Source organism: Megascapheus bottae, chromosome 6, assembly GCF_031878675.1.
Source record: "Megascapheus bottae isolate mThoBot1 chromosome 6, mThoBot2.hap1, whole genome shotgun sequence".
Taxonomy (NCBI): Eukaryota; Metazoa; Chordata; class Mammalia; order Rodentia; family Geomyidae; genus Megascapheus; species Megascapheus bottae.
This window is the reverse complement of record NC_143514.1, coordinates 43,326,206-43,347,556: the sequence shown is the minus strand read 5'-3', so window position 1 is coordinate 43,347,556 and position 21,351 is coordinate 43,326,206. Positions and strand designations below refer to the sequence as shown.

Sequence of the window (21,351 nt, the reverse complement as noted above, 5' to 3'; positions counted from 1 at the left end):
CAAGGACTTTTGTCTTTCTGCCAATATCTATCTTATCTACCTACTTAATGCCTGTAGAGAATCTTCTTGATTAATTGAATGTTTAATTTTTTGCACATCTATTACTTTAGACATTTTGAGACTCTGTGTGTTTTACTGACGCTGGGACTCTCCCTTGCTATTAACTTTTAGGTTTCTTGGGGCCATATGGAAGATGTGGAGCTCATTAATGATGGCTCAGGATTAGGTTTTGGGATAGTTGGAGGAAAGACAAGTGGTGTGATTGTGAGGACTATCGTTCCTGGAGGATTAGCAGATCGAGTAAGTTAACCTTTTGTCATTTTGGTCTTATAAAACTTAAATTGTATGAAATGTGATTTTATAATATAAGTTACTTTGACATATGATTCATAACTAGCAGTGAAGTATAGCTTAATAATGGTTTATTCCATAAGTGTTAATATGTACTTTGCTTTATTTTGAACAGTATTTTTGTTGTTGTTGTTGTTGTTGGTCACATGGCTTGAACTCTGGGCCTGGGCACTGCCCTGAACTTTTTTTTTTTTTTGCCAGTCCTGGGCTTGAGCTCAGGGCCTGAGCACTGACCTTGGGCTTTCCTCAAGGCTAGTGTTCTACCCTGAGCCACTGCACCACTTCTGGCTTTTTCTATGTATGTGGTACCAAGGAATCAAACCCAGGTCTTCGTGCATGCTAGGCAGGCACTCTACCACTAGGCCAAACTCCCAACCCCTTCTGAACTTTTTAACTTTCTACCACTTGAGCCATAGTGCCATTTTCAGTTTTCTGATGGTAAATCAGAGGTTAGAGTCTCATGGACTTTCATGCTGGGGCTGGCTTTGAACTGCAATCCTCAGATCTCAGCCTCCTGAGTAGCTAGGATTACAGGCATGAGCCACCAGTGGCCAACGTTGAATAGTTCCTTACTCAACTTAAATTTTTTTTTTACTTGTAATAAGCAGGGTTATTGATTCTATTAGAAGACAGTATTTTTAATTGAAAAGAATTGCTAATGAGCATTATTTATTCTTTAGTGTAGTTTCCAAGGCTTAAATGATAAAATCATAGGGCAAAGTGTTTATAAATATTTGTCCCAACATTTCCCTGGAATTATAATTTTCTGACAGATTTCTACTTTTCATTATTTGAACAATGTTTCAACTGAAAGTAGCTCATTTAAAAACTTAAAAACCAGATAGAGGCTGGTGGATCATGCCCATTAACCTAGCTACTCAAGAGGCTGAGATATGAGGATCATGGTTCAAATAAAAGCCTGTGCAGGAAGGTCCAAGAAGGTTCCACAAAGCTGGGAGTGCAGCTATAGCTCAAGTGGTAGAGCACTTGTTGTCAGTAAAACAGCTAAAGGAAGCTGGGTGCTTGTCGCTCACACCTGTTATCTTAGTTACTCAAGAGGCGAAGGTCTGAGGATCAAGATTTGAAGCCAAGCTGGGGAAGAAAATCCATGAGTTTTATATCCAATTAAGCACGAGAGAGAGAGGGGGGGGGATCTAGAAGTGGAGTTGGGGCTCAAGTGGTAGAGTGCTAGCCTTGAGACAAAAGTTCAGGACAGTACCCAGGTACCCATTTCAAGATCCAGTACACACACACACACACACACACACAGAGAAAAGTTTTATGAAACAATATCTGAAAGTTTGTGTGGTTTCACCTTCCACATTACAGCTGTTATTTTTTCTTTTCTTTTTAAGTTCAGGTGTTAGTCAAAGAAGAATGGCTAAAAGGGCTATTAAGCTTCTCTTCCTTTTTCCATCTATGTTTCTCATGAAAGTCAGATTTTCTTCATATACTAAAACTAAAAAAATCTCAGAACATTGAATGCCGAAACAGATAGGAGAATTCAGCAGTCCTATTGTGTGTGTGTGTGTGTGTGTGTGTGTGTGTGTGTGTGTGTGTGTGTGTGTGTATGTTTGCTGGTCTTGGAGCTTGCACTCAGGGCCTGAGCACTGTCCCTTAGCTTTTTCCTCTTAAGGCACATGCTCTACTCCTTGAACCACAACTCCTCTACTGGCTTTGTGGTAGCAAATTAGAGATAATAGTCTCACAAACTTTTCTGCATGGGCTGGCTTTGAACCATGGGCCTCAGATCTCAGTCTCCTAAGTAGCTAGGGTTATAGGTATGAGCCACCAGTACCTGGCCAGTTGTTAATATTAAAGATATTTGCCCAAGGCCAGGAGCATGGCCTACTGGTAGAGTGCTCACCTAGCATTCAGGCCCTGGATTCAATTCCTCAGTATCATATACACAGAAAAAACTGGATGTGGTTCTGTGACCCAAGTAGCAGAGTGCTAGCCTTTGAGTAAAATGTGTCCCAGGACAGTGCTCAGGCCCTGAGTTCAAACCCCAGGACTGGCAAAAAAAAAAAAAGATAATTTGCTCACGCTACTCTTGTCATTAATGCCCTTCATTTTGGAAACTTCTAGGCCTGGGTGCTGTTCTTGAGCTCTTTTAGCTCAAGGCTACCACCCTACACCTTGAGCCATAGTGCCACTTCCAGTTTTCTAGTGGTTAATTGGAAATAAAGAGTCTCAAAATCTTTAGTGCCCAGGCTGGCTTTGAACCTCAGTCCTCAGATCTCAGCCTCCTGAGGATGACAGGTGTGAGTCACCATGCCTGGCTGGAAACATCTTTTAAACTTTTTTTAAAACTCTTTTTTTTTTTTTTTTTTTTTTTTTGCCAGTCCTGGAATTGAGCTCAGGGCCTGAGCACTGTCCTTGGACTTTCTCAAGGCTAGAGCTCTACCACTTGAGCCTCAGCACCACCTCCGGCTTTTTTCTATGTATATGATACCGAGGAATGGAACCCGGGTCTTTATGCGTGCTAGTCAAGCACTCTACCACTAGGGCAAACTCCCGGCCCCTTAAAATTCTTTTTTAAAACACTTTTTAAGATTAAAATATGTACAGTTAGCCAGGTACTGGCTCAGTTTCTTTCATTGAAATGGGGTGGCCTAGAACTGCAGTCCTCTCAATTTCAGCCTCCTACATAATTGGGTTACAGATGTTCACCACCATACTTAGCTATTTTTTTTTTTTTTTGCCAGTCCTGGGCTTGAGCTCAGGGCCTGAGCACTGTCCTTGGACTTTCTCAAGGCTAGAGCTCTACCACTTGAGCCCCAGCACCACTTCCGGCTTTTTTCTATGTATGTGGTTCCGGGAATCGAACCCGGGTCTTCGTGCATGCTAGGCAAGCACTCTACCACTAGGCCAAACTCCCAGCCCCCATACTCAGCTATTGTTTTGAGAAGAGGTTTCATCTGTATGCCTGGGCTGGTCTAGAACTTCGATCCTCCCCATCCTACGTCTTAAGATTCAGGTGTGAGCCACTAGTGTCTGGCCCTGACCCTGAGGGCTTCTTTTTTTTTTTTTTGCCAGTCCTGGGGCTTGAACTCAGGGCCCAAGCACTGTCCTTGAGCTTTCTCAAGGTTAGAGCTCCACCACTTGAGCCACAACACCACTTCTGGCTTTTCTGTATATGTGGTACCGAGGAATCTAACCCAGGTCTTTGTGCATGCTAGGCAAGCACTCTACCACTAGGCCAAACTCCCGGCCCCTGAGGGCTTTTTGACATAGTATTGTATAACTTGGGGGAAGGAAGAGTTTTTGTGGGGGTGGTTGAGACTTCTTCCTCTTTTCCACCCCCACCATAGCTTCGTTAACAGGCATGTTTGCCCAAGTCTCATTTTGCCAACTGCAAAAATGCAGTAGACATTTTGAAAAAGTAGAAAGTCAAATAAATTTGAATGACATCAAATAGATTCCTTTTCTATAAGAGTTTTCTGTGCGTTTTAATATACTAATGTGCATTATGAATTTTCACAAGGACATTGTGATGTGCAGAGTTTCCCAGATTAATCCCATTGAGGCACTGTTGGGAAAAGCCCAAGTCTGATTCTCACCCTTTACTGGAAGGCCTTGTCACTTTCAGGTCATCAAGTAGGGGAGGGAATTGCCCATCAGAGAGCTGTAATGGAGAATCAGGGGCTTACGCCAGACATTGTCATCTGCCTAATATACATTATTCTAATATAATCCTCAAAACAGCTTTATTTCCAAATTATAGTTATGGAAACCATTAAGAAATTGCTTAAGGTGGCATAGCTTGGGAGTGACAAAATCACTTCTCTTTCCTATTTCAGCTAATGGCAGATGAAATCCCTTCATCTTTTCATTTTTATTTTTTGTCAGTCATAGAGCTTCAACTTGGGGCCTGGACGCTGTCCCTGAGTTCTTTTGCTCAATGCTAGTTCTTTCCCACTTTGAGCCCCAGCACCACTTCTGGTTTTTCTGTGATTAATTGGAGATAAGAGTCTCTTGGACTTTCCTTTCTGGGCTGGCTTTGAACTGAAAATCCCAAATCTCAGTCTCCTGAGTATTTAAGAGTACAGGTGTGACTCACCAATGGCAGACCTTTTTTTAAAATGTAAATACAAGTAGTAAGACATGAACTCATAGCCTTGGGTTCTCGCTCAGCTTTTTCTCTTGCAGCTGGACATTCTACCGTTTGAGTCACACCTCCAGTTCTAGCCTTTTGTTAATTAATCACAGGTAAGACTCTTATGGATTTGTCAGCCTGGACTGGCCTCAAACTGCAGCCCTCAGATCTTAGCCTCCTGAGTAGCTAGAATTACAGGCATGAGCCACCAGTGCCTGATGTCCCTTCAACCCTTTGGCTGAACGCATTTATGCCTAGCCCTATCTGTTGCCTGGTTCTCCTACGGGTTGTACTTGCTGGAACATTGGAAGTAACTTTGTGGTACCGAACATCCCAGTTTGTAGCCCAAGATGTGGCACACACCCTTCCTAGTATCTTTTGGTGGATTGATTCCTGTCCATCCTATATCCTAGGTGAGCCTTTTTGAGATGTATGGGCGTGGTATCATAGCAAGTGAGTTTCATCCACCTACAATCAGATAGATGAAAGCTTGAATTATAGATCCACCTTTAACCAGGGGAAAATTACTTCTCAGTGTGATTCCATTCTGAAGTAGTCCCTAGATCACTGAGTGTTGATGTTTTGCTATGACACTCCAGGCTCAACATACAAGTAATTTTATGGCTATAAAACAGTGATAACAAAAGTGTTATTGTAATGATGCAGTTATTAGAATGAATGAGTACAAAAAGACCAGCAATAGAACAGAAGTATGAGCTGATATCTGAGGGAAAGCAGACTGCTTTCCAAGAGACCTCTCCCAGCAGAAATACATAGGTGCACTTAAATCTCCTAGTAATCCTGTTAATAGCTCTCCTTCCTTCTTCTTTCTTTCTTACCTCCCTCCATCCTTCCCTCTTTCTCTCCCTCCCTTTTCTCCCTCCCTTCCTCCCTCTCTTCTTTTTTTGTGCTGATATTGGGGATTGGATTCAGAGCCTTGTACTCTCATGTAGGAATTTTTGCTCAAGGCTGACCTTATATCACTTGAGCTACATCTCCACTTCTGGCTGTTTACTGGTTAAGTAGAGATAAATGTCTCAAGGACTTTGCTCCTCAGACTGGCTTCTAAATTGAATTCTCAGATCTCAGCCTATGGGGTGTCTAGGATTACAAGCATGAGGTACTGATGCCCGGAAAAATTGCATTTTTTCTTTGTAGCTCAACCCTTAATTCTGATATGTGCAAACATTTATTAAATGAAATTATCATCTATAACACCATATCAGAGGATTGGAAATGCAACTTATTTTAGCCAAAAGCTGTTAACTGGTTAAAGTTATTTTTAACCATGTCAATGATACTGTCAGTGTTTTCTGTGGAACAGGTGGTCCCTTATTTTACAAAGTGCTTAATTTTCTGTCTTCTACATTTTTGGCAGTATGCATTTTTTTACCTCTTAAAATCTATAGGTTCGGCCAGGAGTTTGGCCTAGTGGTTAAAGTGCTTGCCTACCATTCATGAAGACCCGGGTTCGATTCCTTGGTACCACATACATAGAAAAAAGTCAGAAGTGGTGCTGAGGCTCAAGTGGTAGAGCTCTAGCCTTGAGAAAGTCCAAGGACAGTGCTCAGGCCCTGAGCTCAAGCCCAGGACTGGCAAAAAAAAAATTTATAGGTTCATAAACTTCATATTTGAATGTTTGATTAGCATACTATATTCTTGAATATATGAATAGCAACTTATTGATTTTCCTTGATTTATGACTTTTGTTAAAGAACATTAAAGAAAGGTTTACATTTGTAATCCTAGCTACTCAGGAGGCTGAGATCTGTGGATCACAGTTTAGAGCTAGCCCAGGCAAGAAAGTCTATGAGACTCTTATCTCCAATTAAATACCAAAAAAAGCCAGACAAGGAGCTGTTGCTCTCCTGCAAGAGTGTCAACATTGAGCAAAAAAACTCAGAGACAGTGCCTAGATCCCAAGTTCAAGTATAGTATAGGCGCACATGGGCATGTGCACACATTTACACATACGAAACACAGGGATAAAAGGAATTTTTTTTTCAGTTTATTTGCTCAGTAGACAGTATGTAGCAGGAGAATGTCAATTTGGAAGTATCAATAAAATGCAGCCTCTTGGGCCACAGCAGTAGACAAGTCAGCTGTCATTTTGGTGTCTTTTCTATCAGCTTGATGAATGACTATTTTTGCACTTACAGATTCCCTAGAACACCTGCTTTTTTCCATAAGAAGAAAATGTTTGACTTTCAGTGACAGATGCAAATTATCCACATCATTTTAAATTGAGTTGAGGTAAAATAGGAAAAAACAGTGCCTAAGAGATGACTAAATATATACTTTGTGGGGAGATATTCTTTTGCCAAGCCAATTTTAAAAGCACCTTCTTTATTCTTTGGTCAGACCATAGTTTTGTTCAAGAACAGTTCGACTCACAGAAGCAGCTTGAGCCTTATTTGTCAGAATCACTGACTTTCTCTTGTTTAGGTAGTTGTTTTGACTTCAAATTTGTTGCATGAGATGTAAAATTATCATTTAAGTGGAGATTCAGCCATTATCCTTTATTATTTTTGCTGTTACTTGCTTGGTCTCAGGGCCTGGATTCTGTCTCTGAGCACTGTTGCTCTAGGTTAGTTCCACTTTCAGCTTTTTGGTGGCTAATAGGAGATAAGAGTCTCCTGGATGTTCCTGTCTGGGTTGCTTTGCAGTGCACTCCTCAGATCTCAGCCTCCTTAGTAGCTAGGGTTACAGGTGTGAGCCACCAGCACCCAGCTAGTTTGGCTGTTTTTAAAATACTGCTCTCATCAATGACATGATGAATGGAAGTCGACTGTGACTTGTACTCTGTGTTGACATTTTGGCATCTTTCCTACACAACAATAAAGAATGTTGAAGAGAACTCAGATTTTCTAGTACAATACACTTAGAAAAAATGCATTGATCAATGAACTGATAAATTATTTGATAAGTTATGTTTTGACTTTCCCTGTAGATGAAATACACATACACATAAGCACTTGTGCACATTTATGTCTTTATTTTTGTTGGTCCTGGGGCTTGAACTCAGGGCCTGAGTACTGTCCCTGAGCTTTTTGCTCAAGGTTGACACTCTACTACTTTGAGCCACAGCTCTACTTCTGGTTTTCTGGTGGTTAGTTAGAGATAAACATCTCACGAATTTTCCTCGATGGACTGGTTTCAAACCATGATCCTCAGATCTCAACTTCCTAAGTAGCTAGTGTTATAGGAATGAGCCACTAGTGCCTGGCCTGTGTACATTTAAATAGAAATAATTGCAACAATAGCCACCAATATACTTATAGTTTAGGAAACAGCACTACAATGCCTTGCACTAAACTCATGCAGAATCAGGATGTTAAATGGCTTCTATGCTAATGACTCCCAAATTTAAATACCTGGATTGGATTTCTTCCCTGAACTGCAGGAACTGTAGTTCACTGTAGTAAACCCAGCTGCATTCCTGAAAACTTAACTTGCACGTGAGATGGCATGACTGCACACCCCAGTGCTCAAGTCCTGTTCCTGCTCTCACTCACTTGCTTCTCTGTAGTCTTGGTTATTTCAGGTCATGACAACTTAAACTTTTGTAGTTGTTTATACCTAAATCTTGGAGTTTTGATCTCCCCCCTTATCCAATAAAGAAGCTATCAGCAGATCCCGTTGACAGTTCATTAGACATACTTTAAGGCCAAGGCCTTGGGTGGCTCGCACCTGTAATCCTAGCTGTTGAGGAACCTGAGATCTGAGAATCATGGTTTGAAGCCAGTCTAGGCAGGATGAGTCCTTTATCTCCAGTTAACCAAAAAAAATGGGAAGTGGCACTGTGACTCAAGTGGGAGAGCAACAGTCTTGAGTGAAAAGGCAAAAGGAGAGTGCTTGGGCCCTCAGTTCAAGTGCCAGTCCCAGTTGCAGCAACAACAAAACAGGATTGCTGAATCATTTTACATCTCATGAAACAAATTTGTCCTCAACACAACTCCCTAACCAAGATAAGTCAGTGGTCCTGACAAAGAATGAGGGCCAAGCTGCCTCTGTGAGACCAACTGTTCCTAAACAAATATGCTCTGACCAAAGAATAAAGAAGGTCTAATCAGTAACTGTCTGACTCCTGTTACTTGGCTCATGTCTTGAGCGCTCTCTGACAGGCTGCTCAGCTTACGGTTCCTTAGGTTTATACTGGAAGCTTCTGTCTTAACCTTTCTTTCTTGAAGGCCAGGCTTTTGGCTCTAGGTTATCACCCATGAATTGGTACTCTCATGCAAATGTCCATTTTAGAATTCGGATTGCTTTTCCCATTTTGAACCGTCTGTCTTTTACATTTCACAAGGAATGCGTTTCCTCCGTTCCCAATTCAATAATTCCCAAATGTTATGTTTTTATTCAACATTTTAGGTGGCTTCCAAATTTCTCAGTTATTTTATCAGAATTGGAAGTTGGTACCTGACGTATGTAACTGTAACCTCTCTGTGTATCACCTTTATAGAAACAATAAAAACAATTTCTAAAAAAGAATTGGAAGCTTGTTGACTTGCTACTAACTAGTGAAGTCATTGATTTTTCTTTGTTGTTGTTGGATTGAAGGATGGAAGACTTCAGACAGGGGACCACATCCTGAAGATCGGAGGCACAAATGTGCAGGGAATGAGCAGCGAGCAAGTTGCCCAAGTGCTAAGGAACTGTGGGAATTCCGTCAGAATGCTGGTGGCTAGAGACCCAGTTGGTCAAATTTTGGTAACACCTCCTACTCCTATCGCCTTACCAGTTGCTCAGCCCGCTGCAGCTAACAGCAGCCCTGTCTCTGTAAGTACCTCTACCATTCGCTCCAGAAATAATACAGTACAAAAGAAGAAATTCTTTTAACTCAAATCAGCAGTACATTAGGATCAGCAGTACCTTTGTGCCTCCCCGGGAAGACAAGAACCCAAATTCAGACGCTAGACATGGCTTAATCTCTTCCCTCCTCTTCCCCTTCCCCCCTCCCCTCCTTTCTCCTTTTACTCCCTTCCCCCCTTTTCTTTTCATTTGCTTTCCTTCTCTGTCTTTCTTTCTGTGACTCCTCCCCACCTCACCCCAGCATTGAAACTTGTCTGTTTCATTCATTTGTGACAGGAGATATCATATGATGGGGGGGAGGAAAAGTGTGCATATTGGGTAATACGTAATAATTCTCATATATGAAACTAGTGATAATTTTGAGCAGCTACAACTGCAGATGTGAGCTGGTGACACAATTTGTGACCAAACTGGGGTTCTAACCATTGTCTTCCCCTCTTATGAGATAGCTCTGTGATGTCTTGTGTTGTGCAGGGCTAGAGAAGCTGTGTGATGAGTGAGAACTTGACTTATTTCTTTTCTTTTCTTTTCTTTTCTTTTTTTTTTTTTTTTGCCAGTCCTGGGCTTGAGCTCAGGGCCTGAGCACTGTCCTTGGACTTTCTCAAGGCTAGAGCTCTACCACTTGAGCTTCAGCACCACTTCCGGCTTTTTTCTATGTATGTGGTACCGAGGAATCGAACCCGGGTCTTCATGCATGCTAGGCAAGCACTTTAACCACTAGGCCAAACTCCCGGCCGACTTATTTATTTTCTAACATGAATGTTTGAAAGAGAAAATATTATGGGTTAGATGTCTTAATGCTTTTATAGAAATATAGTTAAAAGACAAGTATGAAAAGTAAATTTTAGGGCTGGGAGTTTGGCCTAGTGGTAGAGTGCTTGCCTAGCATGCACGAAGACCTGGGTTCGATTCCTCGACACCACATACATAGAAAAAAAGCCGGAAGTGGTGCTGAGGCTCAAGTGGTAGAGCTCTAGCCTTGAGAAAGTCCAAGGACAGTGCTCAGGCCCTGAGCTCAAGCCCAGGACTGGCAAAAAAAAAAAAAAAAAAAAAAAAAAAGAAAGAAAAGTAAATTTTAGCCGGTTGTGGTGGCTCACGCCTGTAATCCTAGCTACTCAGAAGGCTAAGATCTGAGGATCATGGTGCAAAGCCAGGCTGGGCAGTAAGAACATGAAACTCTTTATCTCCAGTTAACCACTAGAAAAGGGGAAGTGAGATTGTGGCTTAAGGGATAGGGCAGTAACCTTGAGCTGAAGAGCTCAGGGACAGTGCCCAGGCCCAGAGCTCAAGCCCTACAACCGACAAAAAATAAAATAAAGTAAAAAAAAAATTAAAAAAGAGAAAAGTAAGTTTTAGAATCAGTTGGTTTTTAATTTTGTTTTTGTTTTGCTGATCCTGGCGTTTGAACTCTAGGCCTTAGTGCTGTCCCTGAGATTATTTTACTCAAGAGTAGCACTCTACTACTTGAGCCCCAGCACTTCTTTCAGCTTTTTCTGGAGATGAATCTGATGGATTTTGCCACCTGGGCTGGCTTTGAACCATGATCATCAGATCTCAGCCCTCTGTGTAGCTAGGATTACAGGCATGATCCACTAGCACCTAGCTTAGGATCAGTATTTTTAATCTTTTAATAGTCTTTTTGTTTTTAAACTGAATTTTCTTTATGCTTATGACCTTTTCTCGGACATAAATATAGTCCAAGCTGAAAGTAGAGCTATAGTTTAAGTGGTAGAGCATCAACTTTGAGTGAAAAAGTTAGGAAACAGTTCCCAGGCCCCGAGTTCAAGTCTCAGTAAACATAACACACACACACACACACACACACACACACACACACACTCACTCCACTGTCTGCATGATCTCTCCCGACTTCAAACCATACTTCAGTCCTTATGTTTCCAAGCTTTTCCATTTCCCTTCCTGGTTTTTAAGGCGCCTATGGTTAGATTAGGTTTACCTGAACACTCTTTCTCTTGTCCCATGAGTAGCTCTAGGGAAGTCATGGAAAGTCATGGAAAGCATCATAAAATTTTACTATCACAGAAGAAACTTGGCAACCCTTTCAGGAATTGACTCAGGACACACAGTTATGTACCTAACCATGTGTAATCAAATTTATTTCCTTTCAGGAAAATTCTTCTCTTTTTGAAACTTACAATGTTGAACTCATTAAAAAAGATGGACAGAGCCTTGGGATTCGAATTGTTGGCTATGTGGGAACATCTCATACAGGTGAATGAATCATTTCTTTTTATATTTGGAAATCATTATAAAGGATATTAAGGATCTAGGCAGTAAAATTAAGGCCTTGGCAGATTTTAATTTAGACCTTCAACAATAAAACCATGACTCTATAATAGCATTAAGTTACTTTTCAGTGATTGAAGGATCTCCTTTTTCTCTCATTAGTTTAATAGCTAGCTTGATAGCAATTAACAAGAGAATTTAATTGTCCAGGTTAGTATCTAGCATTTGGAGTATACCTTTTTTCCCTAAATTACATGTATTTTGAATATGATAACTGTTAACATATTCTATGATACAGTATTGTGTTTGTGATGAAGTAAATTGATTAGCACAAAGGTTGTATGCTATGAATGGCCAGTAATTATTACGACTGTGTTTAATCATGAAAAAAGAAGACAGAACAAATATTAGAATAATTTCCATTTTTATAGAAAGGGAATGTACTGTGATGATAAATGTATGGCTCATGTATCTCTGAATAAAATTTCCTCAGTTCTTACCTGAAAGGTTAGCTTTGTTAACTTTCACTGTAAGAATTTTTCTTTTATTGGAAGAGGATTATTAGGACAAGTCCAGGTGAACCTTTTTTTTAAACAAATATTTGCTGGTTACATAAAAATTCAGTTATGAAATGTTTTGATTTACCTGAAAAAGTAGCAAGCTTAGATTGTTAATTTCTTCAAAAAAATGTTATTTTGCATAGTTGGAGCAGGTGGAAAGATTAAGAGAGCTAATATATTCAAGTCCTGAGTAAAATTCATGTCAGACCACCATGTGCTATTTTAGCCTAATGAAATATCTTTTTTTCAAGCCTTCAGATTCTTCTACGTGCCACCCTTTTTTTAGATTCTGAATTTAAATAAGTTCCAGAAGAGCTAAAGTACAGTTTATAATAATGCATCCCCAAATTTTAAAAAAGCATATTGAGTAATTGTCAATATGCTAAGTCTGGTTAAAATACTCATAGCTTGGTTCATAAACTTATCAGTTTGTTCCTAAATAATAGAGAACGAAATGATAAAAATCTTTAATGTTTGTATTACTGAATAAGGAGTCATTTTACTTCTTTGTTCTCCAAACTCAACATGTGATTTTAATACAGTCTAAATTTTTTTTTTTAGTTTTCTACTTATTGGCTTGACTCGCTATATAACTTGAGCCACACCTACACTTCCTGCTTTTTGTGCTGGTTCTGGGGCTTGAACTCAGAACCTGGGTGCTGTCCTTGAGCGTTTTTGTTCCAGGCTAGCACTGGAGCCACAGTTCTGGCTTTGAGTAGTTTAGTGTAGATAACTGTCTCACCAACCTTTATGTGGGCACTTGGCACATGCAGATGTGCAGTTTTTCTGAGTCTTACAGACTATCCTTCCCTAGTTGGCTTTGAACTGTGATCCTTAGATATCAACCTCCTAACTAGCTAGCATTGTAGGTGTTATGTTTTTGTTTGTTTGCTTGTTGTTTTCCTGTTTGTGTAATCCCCGGGAGCACTGACTGAACTGCAGGAAAAATCTATTGGGAGAGTCTTGTTTCCCTCTCTGGGGGTAGGGATAGGGAGGCCAGGGAGGGCACTCCAGCCCATGAGTGAGAGGGATGGAGGAGGGCCCTTTTGGGCTCCCTTGGAGATGGGGAATACATTTCATCAGCTTCCTTTACAAAATGCTTTCCCAGAACAGTAGGCATCAGTCAAGTCATTTCAAATTCGGGTCACTCACAGTGGTGACAGTTTGAAGGAATCCATCAATTCCTCTGCTTGTGTTCAAAATAGTATTCATGAAGCCTCCAGTCAGCCTCTTCAGCTAATTAACCTCTTGATGGGAATTTTGCAATCAAGGCCCAATTAGAGCTTTCTTCCTTTCTCCATATGTCTGCACCTTCAGGGGAAGCTTCAGGGATTTATGTGAAAAGTGTCATACCAGGCAGTGCTGCGTACCACAATGGCCAGATCCAAGTGAATGACAAAATAGTTGCTGTAAGTAATTGCACTCTTCTAGATTTCCATTAAGTTGGGAAAAAAATGTTGGTCTTTATATCGTAGTAAGAAAGGAGGGTGGGTTAGTATAGGTTCATCAGGTTTAGAAAATATTATTTCCTCAGTTACTATAAAATCTTATAAATTTGGCCATTAGTGGCCTGAAGTCTGATTTTTTTTTCTGTGAGTGAAGAAACAGTTCCCTAATCATATTGATGTGGAAAAAGCAGTATATTACACAAATGCAAACCAATATTTGAAAGGTGTTCTGTTCTATTAGAAAGTTATTTTCCATGCCAGGTGCCTAGGGCTCATACCTGTAACCCTAGCTACTCAGGAGGCTGAGATCTGAGGTTCTGGCTTTGAAGCCAGCCTGAGCAGAAAAGTTGGTAAGAATCTGATTTCAAATTGACCAGCAAAAAAGCCCAGCAAAAGCCACAAGTGGAAGTGTGGCTCAAACGATAGAGTGCTGGGATTTAAGAAATAATGTTAAGACCCTGAGTTCAAGTCCTAGAACTAACATACTTATATGTGTACGTGTGTATACACATAGAGATGTTACACTCACCCATTTCGTATGCAATTAATTTAGCGATCTGATGTTCTGTTCTCTTTTGTGTTTGGCTTATTTTGTGCTCTGATGGTACTCTACCACTTGAGCCATACCTTCACTTCCAGCTTTTTGCTGGTTAGTTTGAAATAAGGATCTCTTGAATTTGCTTGGGCTGTCTTCGAACCTGAATGTTTAGATCTAGGATTAGTAGCTAGGATTACAGGCATGAGTCATGGGTACCCTGCTGACTAATTTTTCTTTTCCCTATCTCTTTGTGGAAGTATTTTTCTTTTTTTTCTATTTTTTTATTGTAATGTGTAGAGGGGTTACATTTATATTTGCCAGATAGTAGACGCATTACTTCTCACACATTGGTACCCCGTCTCATGTTTTTGTCTCCACTTCCCTCCCCCCCACCCCCTTCAATCATCTTGTTTTCCCCCCTTTCCTTTGGAAATAGTTTTTCTACTTCAATAATTTGAAGTGCACCTAAAATTGAAATATTTTGTTTATATGAAAATACAACTTTTACTACTTACAATTTCTTTCCCCATTTAGTGGGAAAAATTTAATGTCTACCTATTTGCAGAATTCGTACATTTATATACACATACAAGATTTATGTAGCCACACAGTATGGTGTGATCTAAAAAAGCACCTTTCATGACTTGGTGTTTAGAGGGCATAGGAAAAGTTTTGGTGAAGCAGGTGTAGAGACCATCCATAGCTTGCATGCTTTGAGAAAAATACTTATAAGAGAGCTAAAGTAATGGTGTGATTAGCTTGTAGAAAATTAAGAGAGACCATTGTTCCTGATGTGAAATTGAACTTGACTTAGATTATGAATATCTTTCTTGACGTTCAAAAATCTAATGGAGGGAATGTGTGTATCTTTGAAAAATATATGATACCACAGAGATAAAGTATTAGGAGATCTCTTCAATTCGATTATTAGGAGATGGCTTCAATTCTTATTATAAAGGCTCTTAGTAATTTAATATATTGAGAGGCAGGTACAACAGTTGACCATCTTTCATTCCTCCTCCCCTTTCTCTGCCTTCCTTCCTTCCTTCGTTCCTTCCTTCATTCCTTCCTTCCTTCCTTTATGTGCCAGTCTGGGACTTGAACTCAGGGATTGGGCACTACAAAAGCTTTTGTGCTCAATACTAGCACTTTATCATTTGAGCCACAGCTCCACTTCTGGCTTTTTGGTAGTTGATTGGAAACAGACTTTCCTGCCTTGGCTGTCTTCTAACAAACAATGATCCTCAATCTCAGTCCCCTGAGTAGCTTGGATTACAGGAGTGAGCCACTGGTGCCAAGTTTTCTTTCATGACATTTTGAGTTTTGAGTTCCATCAGATTAAAATCCTTTCCCTTTCTCAGGCTGTTAGACTCAGACTTGGATTGTTTTCTAGTTTGTGGGAGAGGTGTTTTTTGGGTTTTTTTTTTTTTTTGCATGCTTTACTATCTGATTTAGAAATACTTTATTTTTATTTTTATTTTTTGCCAGTCCTGGGCTTGAGCTCAGGGCCTGAGCACTGTCCTTGGACTTTCTCAAGGCTGGAGCTCTACCACTTGAGCCTCAGCCCATTTCTGGCTTTTTTCTATGTATGTGGTACTGAGGAATCGAACTTGGGTCTTCGTGCATGCCAGGCAAGCACTCTACCACTAGGCCAAACTCCTGGCCCCTAGAAATACTTTATAAGGCTTAATATAAATTATTTTGGTGATAAAATACATTTCTTCACCATTGCTAGCACTAGAAATAGGGGTAGTTAACTTAAAACCATTGATAGAAGCTGTGTGTTCCGCTTTTAGGTAGACGGTGTGAATATTGAGGGATTGGCCAATCACGAAGTGGTGGAAGTATTACGCAGTGGTGGGCAGGTGGTACACCTGACCCTTGTGCGCAGGAAGCCATCTCCAGCTACATCTCCCTCTGAGTGGCCTTCTGATGCAGGTCGGTAATGACTGCCGCGGCCCTTCTCCCCTCCAAACAGCCAGGCTTTACGAAAGAATAGTGAGCACTGCTCTGTGAATTTGACTAAGAGAAAATTGTTCATCCTATGTAATGTGGCTGGGGAGAAATTTGTCAGCTTGTCTTTGTTTATGATAATGTGATAGGGTGTGCACTCTGACAAAGCTCTAACAGCTACTTAATGGAGATAGAAATTACTTTTTCAAAAGGCACCTAAATGTCATTTGTTACACACACACACACACACACACACACACACACACACACACGGACCAGCACACACAAAAAATTCTAGTTCCCGAGAAACACTTTGCTTTACCTTTTTGCTCCCTATTAATGCCACATAAAACCTCATAAAACAGAAGCCTAAATACATGTATTTTATCCCCCCTCTACTAGTATGTGCATGCCTTAGTGTGTGTGCCCGTGTGCATACATGTGTGTGCATGTGCATGAGTGCAAGGGCTTGAACTTAGGGTGTAGAGATTTTTCACTCAAGCCTGTCACTTTACCATTTGAGCGATAGCTCCACTACTGGCTTTTTGCTAAGTGTAGTTAAGATCTGATGAATTTTCTAAGCTGGATTCAACCATGATCCTCTGATCTCAGTTTTCTTAGTAGCTAGGATTACACCACTAGTGCCTGGCTTCTTTGGTTTCTTGATCTATAAGAATCCCCCATCTCTGCCTCTATGACATAGACTTTTGGAAGGGTCTAGCTTGTTTTTCAATAGATTGTCCCAATTTTGATAGAGTTCCTTTTGGCATTTTTTTAAATTTCCTTTTCCAGCTGCTGTTTCTTCTGAGTTAGAAGGTAAAACTAAAGTGAGATTCAGGTTAAAATTTTTTACTGAGCACATAGAACTGGGGCATGACTCACGTGGTAGAGCATTTGCCTAGCAAGTAAAGGCCCTAAGTGCAAGCTGCAATACTGCCAAAGAAAGAAAGTAAAGAAAGGTTATAAGCAATATGCAATTATTTAACAAATTACCATAAGTAGATTCTTCACTTTTTCTTATGGTTAAGAGATCTATAGGTAGGGAGGGGCTGAAACTTTGGAAAATTCCTGTCACTTTATTTAGCTCCACTGAACTATGGAGGGGACCCCTCTGTACCCAGGGGAAGTTTTAGTTACCTCACTGCATTTTATAAGGTTATGTAAGTAGATTTCTTTGTTGTACATATCATGATATATTGTGCCAGAGACATTAGTTGGTTAAGTGCCACAACAGCTAAAGCATAAAACTTTGGCAGTTGTTTCTCTTTTCTTTGTCATGGACTTGACCTTGCTTTTCTCCTCCACTGACTTGTTACCCCCCTGACATTCCCCTTGCCTTTAAAACAAAAAACCCACTATTGACAAGTTTATTTTTTGGAATGACTGGTTCCCCAAGGGGCATTTTAGGTGAAACAAATTGTAGATGTAAGTTACCTGAGCTACTTACAATGAAGCTGTACAAAAGAAAGCAAGGGTGACATAAATAAAATGAAATGAACTTTAATAGGAGTGACTAACTACATCACTTATACTCCTCAGCTACCAGTGGTTGAAGTTAGCCATTCTTATTTCAGAAACTGCTATAGAACCACCCAGAACAACAGTTCTCTGTTTGCCTGACGCTGTGGACACAGAAACAAATCTGGATGAAGATGAGGATGATGAAGAAAGCATGTATAGTCCAAAAAAGGATAACATGCAAGCCTTAGACAAACTCGGTAGGCCCAAAGCATTCACCTTGTTTACCATTTCTTCTCTATGGTTATGTAATATGAGTAATATTGGAGACATCTTGGAGATTTAAAATAGGGTTTTCTTAATGATAGGATTGGGATCTTCTGGCAGTAGGATACCAAGCACATATTGTTTCTTTTCTATTTGAATGCATACTCAGTATATAGTGTTTTCTTTTTCCTTTTCCTCTCCCCTTTCCATTCCCTCTCCTCCTTCCCTCCTGTTCTCTCTCTCTCTCTCCATCTCCCTACCCCTCCTTCTTCCTCCTTTCTTTTTTATACCAATGCTGAGGCTTCAACTCAAAACCTTGTTCTCTCACTTGGCTTTTGTGGTTAAGGCTGATGCTCTATCACTTGAACCATAGCTTCACTTTTTGAAGGCTAATGGAAGGTAAGAGTCTTGGGACTTTTCTGTCCTCGATGGCTTTGAACCATGATCCTCAGATCTCAGCTTCTTGAGTAGCTAGGATTACAGGGTAAGCTAGCAGTACCCAGCACTGTTTCATTTCTTGTTCTCAGCATTTCTGCTTACTGCATATCTCAGTTTGTACATTATTATTGATTTATCTGTCTCTGTAGATTACAGCTAACTTTGTCATCTAGCAGTGTTTCCTTCTCACATAAATATTAATAATGTATGCATTTTTATATGTTGCATTTCTTTAATTTTTTTATTATGCTTAAGTAGTTGTACAAAGGACTTTCAATTCAACATGTAAGTTTATGAGTATAATGCTTCTTAATCTGTGTAATCTCCTCCCTCCATCCTATCTCTCCCAATCCCCACTCATCCTCTCAATATACCTGGTTCCATTTTCATATATGTACATTAAATATTGTGACTGTTTTTGCCCACCTTTCTTATCTTTGTATTTGTTCTCTTTTTATTACTTTGCAACATTGTCCTTTTGCCACAGACTTTGGTACTTCACCAGTTATCAAGGACTCCATTCTGAAACACAGCCCCACCTACTTCCCTCCAGAGGAGCTGGGAAGCTTTGCTAAGTGGAAGTCCTGGAATGCTCTACACTATCCACGATCTCAGCTTTGATTTTCTACTGTCCCAGGAAAGAATAGCATGTGAAGGCTAGGAATGGTAGAGTGCTTGCTTAACATGCATGAAGACCCAGATTCAATTCGTTGGTACCACATACATAGAAAAAGCCAGAGACGGTGCTGCGGATCAAGTGGTAGAGCTCTAGCTTTGGGAAAGTCCAAGGACAGTGCTCAGGCTCTGAGTTCAAGTCCCAGCACTGGCAAAATAATAATAATAATAATAATAATAATAATAATAATAACCTGAGAAAGGCAGGCATCTCATTCCATTTAGAAACCTATGTTCTTGTGCTTTTTGACCCAAGTAGGTAACAATTAGTCTCTGCTGTTTTAATTTAGTTGAGCCCAGATAACTTTTAGTGAACTAAAAGTTCGGGTGAAAATCAAACACATTTGAAGTTAGAAATAGTTCTAGAACTTTTTTCTGGGAGGGGGGAGGGGAGTTCTAGTTGAACTTGGGGTCCTGTGTTGTTAGGCAGGTTCTCTACTACTTGAGCATGCTTCCCGCCCTTTTTGCTTTAGGTATTTTCTAACAGGGCCTTGTGTTTTTGATGAGCCCTCTTGGACCATCATCTTCCTATTTATATTTCCTGTATAGGCATTTCCTTATATCCAGCCACTGGCTGACATGGAGTCTCCATTAACTGTTTTTTTTGCTCATGCTGGCCTTGAACCACAATCTTCCCAATATTTACCTGCCACGTTATTGGGATTACAGGTCTGAGTCATTCATCTGACCTTGTTTTTGAGGCAGAGTCTTACTGAATAGCCTAGGCTGGTCTGAAATTCCTGATCCCCCTGTCTTGCGTTTCCCAGTACAGAATCTGTACTTTCTAGGTGAACTTACCTACAGTATAGTTAATGCATATATATAATTTCAGTTTGAGAGTTCCACTGAGGTCTTCCAACAGCTATGAAGTTCCGCTCTCCTTTTTGCCTGTGGAATAATTGCTTACATCATGCTATTGTTCTGTTTGATCATTTGTGTAGCCTAAGATTTACTGAGCTGTTGAAAGTAAAATTAATCTCTTTCTGCTGGCATTCAGGCCTTTGTGCTGTGCATTAGAACACATGACCACATTCCCGTTGTGTAGGTGAAAGGTAAAAATATAGTCAAGAGAATTGCTGGTGAAATGTCAACATTATTTCAAATGTAGATATGAACTATCTTCTGACTGCCATGTTTTTAATCATAAAATTCAGCCAATTCATTGCAGACTTTGTTCAGATTTATCTACCAGATAAGAAATTGCTGTCTGGAAGAAATTTAACAGACAAGATGTTGAAACTCTTAATTAAAGAATTTAAGAACTCTTTGAATTTCTTAAAGAAATACCAACCAGCAAAGGTACAAATGTACAGAGCTCAGATGAATTTGATATTTTTAATAGATTCCTCAGTTAAGTACTCTCTACGTGTGATCTAGCATGTCTGTTAATAGAGTTAGTTCCTAGATATTCCTTTGTAAATGTTGTAATTTAAGTTCTTCAGTGTTCATTAGTCTTAATCTCTGATTTCTGCAGTTTGCTGTTTAACTTAATGATTTGTATACTGTAATTAAACACCCTGGGCACCTGCAGTGAGCTATCTATTGAAGACTGAAAGAGCTGATACTGCACATTCTGGTTGACTTTAGGCAGATGGTTGTGTCCATTGTGATAAGTGTTCCGTGACTTGTCCAGTCTTAGGACAAAAAAAGAAGAGAGTTTAACTTAAAGGGAAAATGACATTTTTCATCCATTGCTATTCGTGTGGATATAAGTTGAAGTTACAGTTTTAGTACTTTGACCTTTTATCTATTGGGCATTTTTCAGACTATTCCCTGTTCTGAATTTCTGGATGGTCATATAGAGAAATAAATGACCTTTAAAATCAGTATTAGCTCTTTGAAGTGGTCTTAACATATGCATCGAAGGCAGTAGTACATCAAGAACATTGTAAAAGTCAGACTCCAGAAGTTTGTGTCTGTTATCCTAGGTTCTCAGTAGGCTGAGATGTGGAGGATCAAAGCTAGCCTGGGAACAAAAGTCGGGGAGACTCCATCTCCAATTAATTATCAAAAAAGAGTGTTGGAGACATGGTTGAAATGATAAAACACCAGCCTAGCAGGCAAGCTGAGCACGTAATGGGACTCTGAGTTCAAATCCTAATACTACCAAAAAACTTAAACTAAAAAGATAAAAGTATGGTAATAACCTAGTAGTAACAAAAGAGTGTTGTAAAAGCAAAGTTTCTTTTATATGAAAGCTCTTTGAGCTATGAATCAAACCACACCACCTCGTGTGCCTCCTGACACTGTGCCTTGGGGATCATAGAGATGGCTTGATAGGTTTTCACCCTTCTCCCTGATAGATGGATTGCTGCAACTTTGAAATAATTTAACATTTAAATTAAAGCCTCCGAATCCAGTTTTGAATTTGTGTGTGCATGCTGTGTGTGTGTGTGTGTGTGTGTATGTATGTGCGTGCGCGCGCACACGCACACTTGAGTGCATATGCATTGTGGGATATTTATATATAAACTGTATGTCTTCAAAATTTGCCTATCATTTCTT

At 40.0% G+C, this 21,351-nt stretch overlaps 1 protein-coding gene across 2 annotated transcripts in view; it reads left to right on the top strand.

Annotated features, from left to right (window-relative positions):
* Positions 1–21,351, top strand: part of Patj (PATJ crumbs cell polarity complex component) — a 264,480-nt gene that overhangs the window by 18,164 nt on the left and 224,965 nt on the right. The window contains exons 7-12 of one of the 2 annotated variants that reach the window (XM_090334725.1): positions 172–300; positions 9,011–9,229; positions 11,392–11,494; positions 13,387–13,478; positions 15,852–15,993; positions 17,583–17,726. In XM_090334725.1, coding sequence (XP_090190851.1) covers positions 172–300; positions 9,011–9,229; positions 11,392–11,494; positions 13,387–13,478; positions 15,852–15,993; positions 17,583–17,726 — 829 coding nt within the window. Of the gene's footprint in view, positions 1–171; positions 301–9,010; positions 9,230–11,391; positions 11,495–13,386; positions 13,479–15,851; positions 15,994–17,582; positions 17,727–21,351 lie in introns of those variants that run through there. The other variant, XM_090334724.1, reaches the window with a different exon arrangement.